We start from the raw sequence: 16,872 nt of genomic DNA, 5'->3' as shown, positions 1-16,872 counted from the left end.
CCCAAGGTAAAAACATGTGTGTGTGTGTGTGTGTGTGTGTGTGTGTGTGTGTGTGTGTGTGTGTGTGTGTGTGTGTGTGTGTGTGTGTGTGTGTGTGTGTGTGTGTGTGTGTGTGTGTGTAATGTGATGTGGTGAAATGGTACACCCACTGTGTGTGCCATTAGTCTAGAGTAAATCCCTCATAGCAATACAGGTTCAGTTGAACCTTTCGTAGATGATGATACATCATTTGGCATAAGCAAAACAAAACGCTACAGCGAGAGAGCAGTACTTTTTCATCCAACATGTACTCACAGATTTCATATTTTGAACTAGCTTTAGCCAGTGTTTTTTGTATAGTGTTTCCAAAACAGGCCTCCAAAAAGACAATAATCTTTTAATTGGAGCGCGACCGATGGCAGATTTGTGGAGTCGTATAGACCACGAATTACTGATGTTTTGAACGATGTTTTGTCAAAAAGTGCAACATCAATCAAATAGCCGATCTATGAGCCTTTAATGACATGCCGAAAATAGGGATGGCAGGTTGAAAGTTGTAAAAAAAAAAAAAAAAAAAGGAAAAGCTGCATAATTGCCAATATATCAGCCAAACCGATACAGTATAGCGGACTGTCTATATATAACATCTCAGCTGTGTGGACCTCATGTCTCCCCGATACCACACTGACACACATCTGCAGCAGCTGCTCTCTTACAGAAAAGTTCAGGCTGTGGTTTAGCCTTTGGACTGGACTTAAGCTGTGAAAGTCCTATTTGATGGAGGACCGGCCCAACGTACCCCCCCCCTCTCCACACACACACCGCCCCCCTCCCTCCCTGTCCACAGTGACCACACTGTTTACTCCACATAAACAAGCCGCCCGGCCCCCCAAGTCAGGGACAGCGCTCTGCTACCGGCGCAGCCACGCCGCTTGGGTCCAATTCACACATCCAGAATGACACCATGATCAGCCAATTAGAAACGAGAGGGGGGGAGGTGCAGGAAATTAGCAGGTAGCAGCAGCGTGGACTCGGGAACGCCGCGTAACGCGGCTGTCACAATCGATAGCTTTCATGCTGATTTGTGCCAAATCCCGAGCAGGACGCGGGTCGCTCTGAGGCCAACGCAACCAGAGCTAGAACTAGCATGGTTCTGGAGCAGCTTTTTAAAAGACATTCTGTTTTCCTTTTTCAGAGCCGTATTTACATAATATGTCAATGGCCGCCATGGAGTTTATTTGTTATGGTGCCTGAAAGCTTCACTTGTGGTTATTCTCCTTTTGTGACCTATGAGATGAATAATTCAAACTGAAAATGTTTTTGTTCTTCAATAAAAAAAAAAAGCTTCTTTTGAAGCCACCTCCTCGTTGAATAAGAAAGAAAAAGAAGTGAGAATTTTTTTTCTTTTCACCAGACCCGACTGTTTGTGTAAGTTATAATTTCACATCAGAGTCGGGCCGAGTTTTACATTTCAGCAATTACAGAAACTACATGTGTGCCATGAACAGTCTCTATTGAGTCTGGGGGAGAGAGGAAGGGAGGGGGCAAGGGAGGGGGCAAGGGCTCTCAAAGAGTACATAGGATTTTTCAGCCCATGTGTTTGTTTTTGCTCATGTTATAAGTGAGGGTTCAAAAGACATATCAAATGTCCCACATATCTGAGCCAAGGCCGTGTTCTTTCCCTCACTAAACACGCTCTCCCTTTTTCTCTCTCTCTCTCCCTCGCTGGCGTCTTTCTCTCTCCTCCTCTCTCGCTCACATTCTCTCTCTCTGTCTCTCTCTCTCTCTCTCTCTCCGTTGCGACGCCTAAGGCCTAAGCGAAACAGGAAGCCAGCACAAGGCCCGGCATTCACTGTGTCTCAATGACACGCTTCATTATGGCAGCAGCGGTACATGTCTCAGAGGCGGTGCTGAATCCGGGAGTCACGAGGACGGACGGACGCCATTTTGGTTAAAACATCACCCCCCCTTTCATCTCTGCACGCGCTTCAAAAAAGCAGCAATATGTGTTGATTTGTGTCCTCCCCAAAACGACCCGCCCGGCCACAACCACAAAGCCGCTTATTAGTGACGCAGCGGCTGGCTCTTCCTTCTACAGCCTTCCCTAATCTGCGGCTCCGCCCAGGGGGCAGCACCTCTTATTAACAGGGGTAATCTGTGCCCCTGGTATTGACGTTGTCTGCCGGCCAATCAAAATATTTGAAGGAAATGTTTATTTTCTTGAGCGAATCGCACCAGCTGCTTGCAAGCCCTTTCTGAATAAGGCCATTTATGTGTAAGAATTTGCCATTGTGAGGCGCAGCGCCGGACCTCTCAGTGGCTGAGTGCTGATTTGGGTCTTTGCAGAGGAAGTGGAGGAGCTCCAAGGGAAGTGGAGCTCCGTGTGCCTCGCCACCCCCCCCCCCCCGACACTACTGCCAGCCTCATTCTAGGTCATGATAGCGGCCGGTCCGGGGCTTCAGGAGGTTAGGAGGTACAGCAGTGGTCAGGTAGCAGTGCCGTATGATACCACACAACACGGCCCCCCACCCATTAAGAATTAGGCCTAACATGAGAACAAAATAACAGTATAATTTCCCCCGCAGTGGTTGCATAACATCCAGGTTTCTCTCTTCTCCTGGCTCTATACGACATGGAACACCGCACTCGGAGCAGAACCAGCATTTGAAAATGAAGCTCTCTCTCTCTCTCTCTCTCGTGCACACCCTGCGTGTACTGTACGTACACAAGGCTAAAGCTACCCCGTGTAAAACCACACGTGTGTTTGAGGCTGCACCGCGGTGGTTCGTGCAGGTTGGCTTGTAACAACTGCACCGTCTCAGACCGAGAGCAAACAGCCACTATTTGCATGTCAAATCGCCAGCCCTCCTGCGGTGTGACCGTCGAGTGCGAACCTGGGTCCCACGCACTGGGCCAGTAGGGACACTTTACTCTCCCTTGGATCCTGACAGCCCCGTTGGATGGGTCACCAAAAGACCCTGGCTGCACCCCCCCCCCCCCCCTTGCCAAAAGACCCCAAAATATCTCCCATAGGCCTATCAAGCATGCTTTCCCAAGCCCCATCTCACTCTGGTGAGAACCCCCCCCCCCCCCCCACCCCCCCGCCTCTCTCTCTCTTCCTATTCCTCACTACGGGCCAGCGGAGGCAGACCTGTCACAAGATGACACGTCTCCAGATGTCCAGACAGCTTTGACGTGTCCGTCACATTCCGTAACGCGCTTTACATTTCGATGGTATAGACTCCCGACTTCCTCGCTCCGTTAACACACACACACACACACACACACACACACACACACACACACACACACACACACACACACACACACACACACACACACACACACACACACACACACACACACACACACACACACACACATGCTGCGCGCCTATAACAATAATAATAATATTGACGTTTTGCATTCCTGCCCCCGGCCGATATATATCCCCCCACTGACCAGTTGTGCCCACTGAGTATAGAACCCAGAACTTAATCCAGTCCTATACGATGTGTTTTGCTAGGAGGCCTGTGGCCAGAGCCCATGGAGACCTCATCTCTGAAGACTTGTAAGGTGGAGGAAGACCTGAGGCCATGGTCAGGTAAGAAGAATTGCAACCCATTTCTATTCATTTGTATTTATTTATTTAGGGTAGCTTTCGCTGTGTTTCAGCAACGCCCTGCTTGCTTCATACAGACACACATTGACGCCTTGAGAAGCCGCCCCGGTACAACCACAGGCTTATACTGCTCCACTGGAGCAGTTGGGATTTAACCACTCAAAACCCTATATGGTTGTCCGGAGTGCCCCCTGGGCTCTATACTAGTGTCTTTTCAGGTTTTCAGTTATTGTGGGGAAAGCTTTCTCTGAAAATAGCCGATCGACAAGCTCACACCGTGTTAGCTTGTCGATCGGCTATTTTCTGAAAAAGCTTTCCCCACAATACGGATGCTGGGGTTAAAGCTACGATCCCTCATTTTTTTTTGTGGATAAAACATTTAAGCACTCTGACTGGTAGTGTATGGTTGGGTAAGAAGACCACTACTGGATGACAAGAGAGAAGTATTGCATGAAGCTCAAAACAATATATCCCATGCAATATACCTACCACTACAGTGGTATCAATACCCGCCACTACACAGTGGTGGGTATAGAGGGAAGGCACTCCCCCTCCCCCAAATCCTCCCTGCCGGTTCAGGGATGGAACCAGCAACCTTCCGACTACGAGCATGCCTCTCTGTCTGTCGGTCTCAGTGTTTACTAAGCCCTGTGCTTCTCTGATAGCTTCACCTTTCCTCAAAACAACAGGAAACACAAACATGATGTTCTCCTCATTTGACCCCAAAGTTTATGGGAATTTGAGGAAGGTTGTGTGTGTGTGTGTGTGTGTGTGTGTGTGTGTGTGTGTGTGTGTGTGTGTGTGTGTGTGTGTGTGTGTGTGTGTGTGTGTGTGTGTGTGTGTGTGTGCGAGCGTGCGTGCGTGCGTGCGTGCGTGCGTGCGTGCGTGCATGTGTGTGTGTACGCACACATTCTACGCTTGTGTGTGTGTGCACATGTTGATGAGAAAAAGAGCTTCCAAGTTAGCTAGCTTGTTGTCGAGACTTAACTCTTCCCACTCTGCTCGTTCCCCAGTGAACAAGCAGCAAGCAAAAGTGTGGGTGTGGCTAGCAGCACGTTAACGGCCTTAATTACAAGTGTGAGAAAAACAGGCCTGGAAAACACAGAGGAGGTGATTGAAGAGTGTTGGACTGTGTACAGAATACCGTCCAAAGTCAATTCACTCTCCATCCAAACCGAACGTCTTCAAGAGCATCTCAGGACAAACGAGACATTTTCCAATGTGTTTCTTTTCATTTAGTAGTCAATCTGTCATCTCTTCAATATAGAAACAAAAAAAAACCTAGCTTGGCAACTGGCGAGGTGGGCACGGTGGTGCATGTGCCACCCATTGGGATGTTTTTTTTTGTTCCATTTTTTTGTTAGCGTGTTCACTTCGCCCTCCGGGCTCTGCTGCATCTCAGTACATTCTTATACGCCCTCCTCCCCTCCCCTCCGCCACCCACTCGTTCTTTCACTCTTGTCTTGGTGATTTGGCACTTTGCTGCTGCCCAACAGCCTCCTTTAGTTGTGTACACGTCCCCTTCCCAGAATCCACCACACCACACCAAGACCTGCTGAGTCATCTACTCACACATCTACTCACACACGCACACCCACTATACTGTATATACACAGTACATAAATACATACATATTATATACATAGTATATTATATATACATAGTGTGTGTATCTATATATATCTCTATATATATATATCTCTATATATATATATATATATATCTATACACACACGCACACGCACACACACACACACACACACACACACACACACACACACACACACACACACACACACACTACACAAACACTTGGAAAGAATGTATGGATTGGCATATTTACATACGGCACTGCTTGTGCAAGAGTAACAGATTCACTGCAGAGCAAGATATTCACTATAGTGTGAAAGCTGTGATTGACAGAGGCTGGTTGTAAAGGCACATGTTTGAGATCTTAAGACCTACACAGGAAATTCCATCCTATCCCGACAGAACAGCGCAGAATGACACAGAGAGACCAATGTGTCATAGATCATATAATGATGCTTGTAGCACAGGGGTCTTCAACGTTTTTCAGGCCGAGGACCCCTTAGCTGAGAGAGAGATGAAGCAGGGACCCCCCCCCCCCACTACATAGTTTACAATTGTGTTGCAGATTAAACTTTTTCATAGATTTCATAGATAGCTTCATTGACTATCATCAGTGTAGTGTAAATGTATGTTTTTTGTCAATTTCAGACATTTAACCTCTTAAACCTTCAATACTTAGTACTTGATTTGCTCCTTTTTCCGCCTACGCCAAACATCTTTGCCGAAAATAGCCGATCTACAACGCCTCGCAGTTGTGAGCTTGTAACTGCTATTTTCGGATGAAGTTCCCCCTAGAATAGGAATGCTAGGGTTCAAGTGGTTATATGCTTAATGATTTGGCGGCCCCCTTGTAGTAACTCTGAGGACCCCCCTAGGGGTCACGGACCCCCTGTTGAAGACCCCTGTGACCTAGATCATATAATGATGCTTGTAGCGTATGAAGGTTATATAGTACACAAACCACCTGGGCTTGTAAAACACACACACATCGTGTTCTGCCCACCACATCTTCACTATAGCAACTTCAGGAAGAATTTAGTTAACAAATTCAAAACCCGATCAATCACATCTCGTTCGTTGACGCATTAGGTAAATCACCATGGCTTTCTGTAATCACAACAACGTCCCTATTGCCGTGCTCAGACTGCATGCTGGGAGTCAAGCCCATGCATGCAAAGTCCTGTGTGATCACATGACACCCCCGCTGCCTAACGTGGAGGAGACTCCAGGGGTTGCTGACCACGCGGCCGCGGTACATAGGTGATTATCATTTGCATTAGACACGATGCAGCGTCCCCACACACACACGAAGTGCTTACATAAACACCTGTGGATCATTTGTGTTCATTTGGGTCTCCTATTCTTTGGCTTTGCCCCAGTGGCATCATGTTGCATTGTTTCTCCCGGGGTTATCCACAAGGACTATGACATGTACCTTTCAAACTAAAATAAACAGAAACCAGCTATAGCTCGTAAAGTTAACCACTTAATGAACCTCATAGTCGACCAGGGTTCCCCAGGGGTCTATACTTGGTCACCTCCTTTTTCCCCTTCTGTGCCAAATTTCTTCGCTGAATGTTCGCCGACAAGAATAGGGTTCGCTAGGGTTCATGTGTTTTAAAAGTCTCAACTACAGAGCTATCTCGTCTTTCGTATAGAAATACGAGGGGGGAGGGGGATGAGAGAGGTATGGTAAATCTGAATGTTGCTAGGCGACCCACAGGTTGTAGCTTCTCTTTTATTTCTTCCCCGTATCATTTGCCTGAGACACCATTCCATGAGCGCTGGCCGTCACAGTTTGCATCAAGCCTGAGTAAACACTTCACAGGTGAGCGCCTGGATTTGCATCTTCCCATTGCCAGCAGCCACCACACACACACACACACACACACACACACACACACACACACAAGGTGGACAGCCTCAAACTCACCCCTTGTGTTAACAACCAAAATCAGTTTCTCCCATAACCAAATGAGGCAAACCTCCTGTCAGATCAGGGTTACACGCTTGACTGTGGACTAGTGGACTTCTCAGGGTGGAAGTGACCCCCCCCCCCCCAGGCTTAACGGAATTAACCCATTAAACTGGGAAAGCATCTGTGGCATTTTAGATTTTAAGCAGTTAATACAGCATCACAATATTTTTAACCATTTTAACCATTATTTTATAATTTGGCTATTAAAAAATAGCAGATATACAAGCTAGCGCGTCACTTCATGCTTGTAAGCTTGTGAGCTTGTAGATCTGCAAGCTTTTTTTATATTGAATTTTTTTGTCAATCTCTGTGTCTGAATATATGTATATATATATATTTATTTTTTTTAGCGATTTTTTTTTACTCAAATCTTTGCTTCTGGAGGTCCCTGGAACAGCTTACTTTGAAATGGGGGGGGGGGGGTCCGCGGCCAAATTCATATAATACAATTTTGGGGGTCCTTGGAATGAATACGTTTCAGCACCACTGATATAGCAACATAAGCTTTTCAGAAAACTGTTAAGGATTTAGAAGACATTTTTAGAATCGACCTCAGGTCTTAATGGATTATTAAACAGCCGCTTGTTGGCGCTGCTGTGGGGCATTAAACGGCGAGCAAAGGGTGCACTGGAACACTGTGTTCTCTATAAAACTGTGCTTCACGGAGTGAGAACATCACACGGACGACAGGCTGTGCCAGCCAGCCCTCTGGGGTCCATCCTTCTCTCTCCTCTCTGTCCCTGCAATTTACTCAACACGTTTCAGCTGAGCGTAATGGGGATCATGTGTGGGGTTGGGCCGCAGAGAGGTTGTAAGGCAGCTACTATAGCCCCGTTAGGAAGGAACCCTCTCTCCCTCTGCCAAAGATACACCACTTTTACCACAGCCACAACACTGAGGCCTGTACTTAAACTGGGAGTGGGGGAGGGTGGGGTAAGATATGCAACGCGGGGTTAAAGAGGAGGAAACGCAGTCGCAAGAAACCAGGGTTCGTTTTGTAAAACAACAGAGAGAGGGGGGGGGACTTATTCTTAACCACGTCTTAAGCCCCATGTACTTTGTCGTATGGAAATAGCCGATCTACATGCACACAACAAATCACGGTGCAACGTGTTGTGAGCTGGTAGATCTGCTATTTTTGCTATTTTTTTAATACAAAAAACGTTATGCAAAAATGTTGATTTCATCCGACAGTCCAAAAGGACATGCATGTATTTAATACAGTATGACCAGAAGCAGGGATAAAACATATCCCCCCCTGGCTATTGAAATGACCCAAAGGGAGATATCAAAAACAGAGGCATGGATCTCCCCCACACCCCAGCAAATCAAACCCTGCCAGAAACTCTTTGCTTCTGTGTGTCAAGGAGGGTGCAGTGTTCTGTGAGACCCTCTCCTCTAGAGGGAGCTGCTGTGCCACAGAGAGAGGCTAAGGGAGGGGGTGGCACTGGCCTGGCTCGGGTCCAAGCTGGTGACATTGCACGAGCCCCATTAAGGTGTTGTGATAAGTGTCCAGTCCAGTTTCCCCTGACGGAACACAGGAGTCTGTCCCCCACACACCACAGTTTAGCCAACACGTTTCCACCGACTCCCAATTAAATACAGATCATGTGTGGGGCGGGTCGCAGCCGCCAGAGACATCAACTCCCAAACGCCACTGATCCCCTCCTCAGCTCCACCCTGAACCCTATATTTAGCAAAGACAGACAGACAGACAGACAGGGGGAGAGAGAGAGAGAGAGAGAGAGAGAGAGAGAGAGAGAGGGAGGCTTTTTGGGAGTCCGGTAGGAATTAGTGGGCCGACTTCACTTCTCCCGAATCAACAGCAGCTGAAGGCTTGGATTTTCCTTGCGTGAAATCAGATATGGAGCCCGGCTCCGGTGCCTGGTGGAAGCTGGAAAAAGAAACAGCCCCCCCCCCCTTACCCCCTCTCCACTCCACTGCTCCACCAAACCCCCTCATCCCCAAAAAGAAGAGAAAATGTGACTGCAGAAATGTGTTGGAGAGAGAAAAAAAAGAGAAGAAATCATAGCAGAGGCCGTGGAAATTGCAAAGGAACATAATTTTTTTTTCTCGTAGCTGAAAATGGACCCAGTTCTCCAGACGTAGGGAAAAGACATTTCAACGAGAGTGTGGCACGCAAGTTTGACATCCTCTCCCCTCAGGGGCTGTGGCGTGCAAGCGCTCGCTGTTTCACAAACACTAGCTCTCTTTTCTCTGCCATCCAAATCCACATTTTACACTTACAGTCATGTGGATGTTACTAGGCCCATCGAAGCCACCTACAGAGACAAACAAACATAGCACGGACTCAGGTGTGTGTGCGTGTGCGTGTGCGTGTGCGTGTGTGTGTGTGTGTGTTTACAAGTGGCAGGTGCAGGCATCAATGTAATACTGTATGTTGATATGAGCTATCCCAAGTCAAATTAACAAGGATATAAATATCTAAAATCTCAGGGCGTCTTGGCTTGGTTAGAGGCCATCTTGACATTTTTCACTACAAGAACCAGAAGTTCACAACAGATACAGCTCGACACCAACAAAGCGACATTATTGATCCATTTGGCTCTCTAGTGAATGTCACGATGCAGTGTTGCTAGACATAGACAGTGAATGGAAAGAATCTCACGCACTTATTTTACACATTCTGTACCTGTGTGGTACGGATCTCTGTGATTAATGCAGCCATTTTTCTTCTGGGATTTGGGGTTTCTTTCACCATGATACTACAACATGACAAAATACCCCGTCTGTTCTTTTGTAGAAGCAAGGAACTTAGGTCTTCTAACGTTGTTTAGTATCTGTCCTGTTACTAGAGAAGGTAGTCATTTCGATGAACAGCTGTGAATTTCAGTATTTGTAATGGATTATAATGGATAATTATAAGTAATTAATTATTGATTATTGACAATGACAATTATGAGTGTTGATTCACCACAAGTGCTACTGTTGCTAAAATGCACTGAACTGAATAGTCAACTCAAGCAATTTGTGGAGACAGATTGCTGTCAAAATACTCTTGTCAATAGTACCGGAAAACAACAAACGATAATATCTCACTAATCAAAAAAATAAAATAGGCATATACCTTAGGCTGAACCCAGACAATTAACCACTTAAGTCCTAATGTACTAGTGAAAATAGCCAATCTACAAGATCACACACAACGTGTCGTACTGTAAAATCCCCAATGATAATATAACTCTGAGAGTGTGTCTAAATTACATTTTTACACTATCAGAGAGAGTTAAATTAACACAGAGGGTTTCGCTGTGCACTAACTTTAGCTTATAGGAGCATATGACATATACTATACCAATTACCAAATTATGTCCCCAACTGTCCTTGCCATCAGGATTCAAACAACAACAGCAACGCTACGGCAGGTGGCAGCAGGTCCCCCTGTGGGTCAGCCAACAGCATATACTACAGCAAGCTGTCTCAGTTGAGTGAACGAGGCCATTATGGGTGTTTTGCTTAAGGAAAATAAGTCAGTGACACTAGCTGGCCCGAATCCCAAAGAGGGAAAGTGCTGAGTCAAACACCTCGAGCCACATTTATCTATTTCCGTTTCGCCAGGTGAATGAATTAGGAAGTGTGTGCATTGAAACATGTGAAGCAAGCAGCTGGACTTTGCTTTACCTGTGGGATTACACCTCCAGATAGGTTCAGCAGTTAACACTGACAGGCCTGAGACATCGATATGCACAGCTCTACATCTGCACATACACACTCTTTCTTTTCCTTTCTTTCTTTTCCCCTCCCTCCCTCCCTCCCTCCCTTCCACCCTCCCTCCCTCTGTCTTCCTCTGTCCAGGATGGTTTGTCTGCTTGCCTCCTTTGTGTGATTTATGGTGGGTTGCACAACAGCACAACAAGCTGTCGGTGTTTGTACAAAGCACCCCTCTGCTCCGACAATGGCGTCCTTTCATCCCTCTTTTCATCCCTCTGAGAAAGACAGAATGCTGTACATTACTAGCCTCCTTTTTGAAGGAGCGCTGTGGAGGCTGCGACGGCGAGGGGGTTGCTTTCATAACTTCAGTCTTGTGCACGGAGCTGTGGGATGATGTGCTGTCAGTGGTTGATGAGTGTTATTAAGCAAAAAAATGTCTCAGTTCATTACTTTGAGCAAACATTTCCAGGGCCAAGGATATCGCGAGAAACTTGAGCTCAGGAGGGGTGGGGGTGGGGAGGGGGGGGGGGGGGGTCGCCATTCTGGGGACGTGGCCCCCTTCTTCTGGGAGGAAATGAGAAAACTGACCCCCCTGTTTCATATTCATAGCAGCCGTTCTCATTAATGCCAGGATGTTTGCCGTCTCATGCTGTTATTTAACATGCTCCGTGTGTGTGTCTGTGTGTTTTCTCTGCAGCGACTACAGACATCTTCCCCCAGAGGACTCCGTTCCCGTCTCTGTCGCCGCTGACGGACCCCCGCTTCTCGGACCCTCGCATGCACTACCCGGGGGCGTTCACTTACTCCAACAGCTCCAGCTCAGGGATCGGCGGCCTCAGCATGTCGGCCTCGTCCCGGTACCACACCTACCTGCCGCCGCCGTACCCGGGCAACCAGACCCAGAACAGTCACTTCCAGTCCAACTCCTATCTGTACTACGGCACAGGCTCCGGGTCCTACCAGTTCTCCATGGTGGCGCCGGGGGGCACCGGGGGCGAGCGCTCCCCCACCCGCCTCCTGTCCTGCTCGGGGGCCACGGGCGCCGGAGGGGCCAACAGCCTGATGAACCCCGGGCTGAACAACCAGAGCGAGGGGGTGGAGGCGGACGGCAGCCACAGCAACTCCCCCACGGCCATGAGCGCCTCCGGACGCATGGATGAGTCCGTTTGGAGGCCATATTGACTGACGGGCAGCTAGAGAGATAGAGAGACAAGAGAGAAGGAGAGAGAGAAAGTAGGAAAGATAGAAGGAAGGAGAGATAGGTAACGAGAGATAGAGAAGGTCGAAGGTGCCGAAAGTAACAGTTAAGGAAAATGTAAAGATGATGAACAAACAAACCAAAAAAAAGCTGAACAGCACCGACTAAAAAACAAGAAAAAAGAAAAAAAAAATGATGCATGTTTGTCTTTATTTCTCAAGCATTCGCTTTAAAGACTTTCTGCATTTTACCGACTGTCAGCCAGACTTCCATGTGTTTTGTCCATTCTGAGAGGACTCCCGCACTGTGCAAGGAAATGTGTGCACTTAAAAGCACATTTCCAGGAGAAGCCATACAAATTGAGATGACATTTGTAACTTGTAAATGTAAATACTGTAGAAGCAGGGGGTAAAACCAGAGAAGCCATAGTAATATATCATTGATCGATTGTCTGGTACAAACAGCTACTCAACCAAAGATGCTCGGACAAATAGAAGAACGGCTGTATATATGATTGATCACCCCTGTCCGGCTGATGAACTGATCGACGTAACGCAGCACACGTACATTCGAAACGCGTTGTTGAAACGAGGAGGGGAACACAGACTGGATTTTCGTGCATTTGCCCTCGTGGCTCCAGAGCCCTCCCCTGGTCGTGGCTGCACTGCTGTAGCGTTGGGTCTTCTTATGACTTTTATTTGTGGACATGTTTTGATATAAGACACAACACGAGTTATTCGATCTTTTGTGGTGAAAAGATTATCCAAAGATCATCAAAATGCATTCAGGGCTGTTTTGTGTTCTCACAGTACTTATGCATTACCTTGATAAACTAATTTATTATTATCCAAATGGACACTCAAGCCTTCAGTCTGTCGGTGCGCTATGGACAAAATGGCCGTGGTGTGTTTGAGTGACAAACGTTTCATTGGTCAGGAGTCAGGACTCGTGTGTTTAAGAAACTGTTCCTCTTCTGCAGGGTCCTTCATTTTTAAGTAATATTCCGCTGAACGGCGGCAGTCATTTTGAGGAACATCAGACACAAGCAGAGGGGTGTTTCTTGATTAGAATTTCCACAGGATTTTATTTTTTTGCCCTGTGGCCTATCTATTTTATTTCTTACATTTCTTATTTGATCCCGTTTCTGAATATAGTTCTAGTGTAGTATTTTTTGAACTGGATGACATGGTTTACTTTTTATATTTATTTGAGCCAAATTCTGAGGAAATGTACACATGTACCCCAAATCCTTAAGCATTTATCTTTACCTTTTTATAGACCTTTTTTTTTTTTGATTATTTGTTGTTTAAGTATAAAATTGGAATTTGTGTAATATATTGCTCCTAAATTATAAAAACAAAACTTAATGTAATTATTTTGTTTTCCAATGTAGCTTTGATGCACTAAAAACCTGTATTCCTTATGAACCACACCCAACATCAATTCTGCCAATGAGATTGTGTATTTAGGATTCCTACCCCAATATCCAAGTTGTCTTTTTGTGCACCATAAGCCATCGTTCTATTTCTTTTGCACTATATTACAAATTAATTTCTCACCCGCTTAATCAAAGGGAAGAACAAAATACCAAATATTCCTGCACATATATAATACAACTCACTGAAAGTGTCCTTTCGCATTCACCATAAATACATTAATACACAAACTCCTCGCAACTCAAACACCATGTCACACACACACACACACACACACACACACACACACACACACACACACACACACACACACACACACACACACACACACACACACACACACACACACACACACACACACACACACACACACACACACACACACACACACACACACACACACACACACACATTCCTGCTCCACAGGTGTGAGTGTGCACATTCCCCCTGTCCCAAGGGCCTTTCCCATGTTGTCACACACATGATCCCTCCATCCCCGGAGGAGGAAGAGAATGGTGGATGAAGGGATGATAGGAGGAGGAGGAGGAGGAGGTAGGGTCAGGGTGGTGTCATCTTACTAGCACCAAGGGCAACCATGCAAAAAACAGGCCCTTGTTCTGCACAGGCCCCTTTGTTCTGCATAAGCCGTGGGTTCTTTGAAGCCTTTATGGTCCTGATTTCTCTTTTTCTGTTTTGTAATTTACTGATCATTAGTGCCAGGGGCTCATGGTTTCGCCAGCGATTGATACGTCTGTCTGCAACAGACCATCTTTGTGTACGAGCCATGCTGAGCCACTTTATCAGCCACGTATCAGGTTTTATCGTCCAGTGGCTACCAGAAGGAGAGCAGGGCTACTTCTTCGGAAAGATGGGAATCCACACTGTGGGAATCCTGCGTGTTATTTAACCCAGAGTGTGCACATAAATGTAACCAAAATGGTTCCGTTCCTGCGCTCTCTGTATTACAAATGGATGAATTAACACTGAGGATTTTTACCGTGCAGACGCCACACAAGAATTAAATGTAAGAAGAGTAAAAAAAATCCAAAGAATGCTAGCATTTTTAGCTCAGGAAAAAAAAAAAGGAAAGAAAAAAAAAGTTATGCAAAGTGTTTTGTAGAGCCCAAATGTAGGCTCTCTCTCTGCCTTATTTCCCTCTTTGACAATCAGTCACAATGAAACTCATTCCTATCTCCCTTTGAGCTGGAGGAAAAGGCTTTGCATGTTACTCAGCTCATTTCCTTTGGAACCCCTCCGGGGTTTGACAGCCTCGCTTTATTACGGGCAACAATCATGCAGCTAGATAAACCACACACGTACCTGGACGCAGTTGTGCAAAGAACTTCACACCTGCTGCCTGCATTACGGTTTGGATATCGACAACAGGAAAAGATTTGTAGTACAAGACTGATTCTTTTGATCGGTCTCCAATATCATTCTTTGTGCAAGAGGTTGTATCTAAAATAGACTCTTGGAAGGTTTCAGAGACCGGGAGGCCAAATTTGTTCAGCAGAAATCTTTTTATTGCGTATTGGATGAAAGAGCACAATGATATTGTTGTTTTCTCTGATGTTTCTTTTTAAAAGAACCTCGTCTTCATCTTGATATCTAGGCTACCATCATGTTAATTCATTTCGCTCTTTTGTTTTTCTTTATGCTCAAAGCATGTACGTCTGAAACTGATATGTTAATTTAAGAACTTCATCTATGTATGTACTATCCTTAAAGACTCGGTATTAAGTGCTTGTAAAGTGTGCGGATAATGTAGTTTTTAATCATTTTAATTAAAAAAAAGACCTGTTCCACTTTTTTTCCTCACAACTAGTGTTTATTTCTTTTTTTAATGAAACCTGGTGTTCACAGAAACCGTGAGAAAGCAGGAAACGCAGTTTTGCTACATTGCTCAGAAGCTCCACCTGCTCTCTTGCAAAAATCATACACACACGCATTCACACATGCCCCCCCCCCCCCCCCCCACACACACACACAGGAAATGGTCTTATGAGTTATGTTTAATATTCCCAACCACATTCTTCAACAATATTTCTTCACCATAAAAATAATTCTATAGTATAATAGTTCTCTAATTTTGAAACTTAATACTCAAAAGTCGGGGATTGTGAAAACTTTTATGGTCCAGGGTTGGAAGGTGTTGAGAGTGAAAATGTCACACACGGAGGCTCATGCTATAACTCATCTCCAGAAAACCAAACAACATCACCTCAGCTGACAAATGAGTATGTGAGTTATTGGGCAGAAAGACTTCCAAAAAAAAGTTAATGAACCCAATTTAATAATTCCAGTTCCTTTGGAACCCAAACAACTACCGTTTCCTCGTCCAAGACTGCTCCCGGCGTCTGGCCTGTAAATACCACGGATACCACGCCCCTCCTATTCCTAACGCTGATCTCACAAACCCTGTCTAATAATTATCCCCTGCTCCCCCATTAGTATGCCTCTCACTGGCAAATTACCTACACTTCTCAGAGAGGTTTTTGCGGACGCCACGGCTGTCAGCGCCTCGGTACCCTGGGCGTAAATAAAGCATGGCCCAGGAATCCAACACGGCTCTCTGGCAGCCGCTGCGCCATTGCAACGGCGGCAAGTTGTCACTCGTTAAAAACAATAGGGGAAAAAAGAAAAAAAAAACATGGAATGCCACGACTTTCTTCCTTTTTTTTCTCTCTGGCTATGAGCTTGTTAATTCATTGAGTGCTGATGGCATCTACAGTACTTGGCCCGTTTTGAGGCCTAGCCACAAGGATTAAACACTTGAGATGGTACCTTGTAGGGTGGTCTGAGCTCAGATGACTCATGTGGTTAACCTGAAATACAATGCCCACAATCCCTCACTCTCAAACTAATGCCACCTGTTGATTGAGATACCATGAGAAGGCCTTTCACTTCTATCGCCCTTCTTTCTTTCTCTCTCTCCTCTAAACCTTTTTTATTATATTCTTTTATCTACTTATACTGTCCTCTTCCCTTTCCTATTCTTTCCCCCCCTCCTCTCCTTTCTTCTCCTCTTCTATTCTCTCCTTTCTTTTCCTCTGCATGGCTTAAGCTGTGTGTGTGTGTGTGTGTGTGTGTGTGTCTCTGTGTCAGGCCTTCTATGGGGGCAGTTTTGGCAGGACTACAAAGGACCCGAGACGCTCACACACAGCCTTGATACACACTGTATTCAATTAACTCTGCACACTCAAAGCATTTACACACACGCACGCACGCACGCACGCACGCACACGCACACACACACGGGATAGGCAGCCACACACAGAAACACAGTGAGAGACACACACACACACACACACACACACACACACACACACACACACACACACACACACACACACACACACACACACACACACACACACACACACACACACACACACAC

At 46.0% G+C, this 16,872-nt stretch overlaps 1 protein-coding gene across 2 annotated transcripts in view; it reads left to right on the top strand.

The window, feature by feature from the left end:
* runx3 (RUNX family transcription factor 3) overlaps positions 1 to 15,285 on the top strand; it is a 64,997-nt gene extending 49,712 nt beyond the window's left edge. The window contains exons 7-8 of one of the 2 annotated variants that reach the window (XM_084044424.1): positions 3,506 to 3,583; positions 11,539 to 15,285. In XM_084044424.1, the coding sequence (XP_083900550.1) occupies positions 3,506 to 3,583; positions 11,539 to 12,023 (563 nt within the window). In that variant the 3' untranslated portion in view covers positions 12,024 to 15,285. The remainder of the gene's footprint in view (positions 1 to 3,505; positions 3,584 to 11,538) is intronic. The other variant, XM_084044425.1, reaches the window with a different exon arrangement.
* The last annotated feature ends 1,587 nt before the right edge of the window (positions 15,286 to 16,872 follow it).

Source organism: Gymnoscopelus microlampas (assembly GCF_963454915.1).
Source record: "Gymnoscopelus microlampas genome assembly, chromosome: 20".
NCBI lineage: Eukaryota > Metazoa > Chordata > Actinopteri > Myctophiformes > Myctophidae > Gymnoscopelus > Gymnoscopelus microlampas.
The sequence above is the reverse complement of the archived record's forward strand: the minus strand, read 5'-3'. Positions and strand labels throughout refer to the sequence as shown.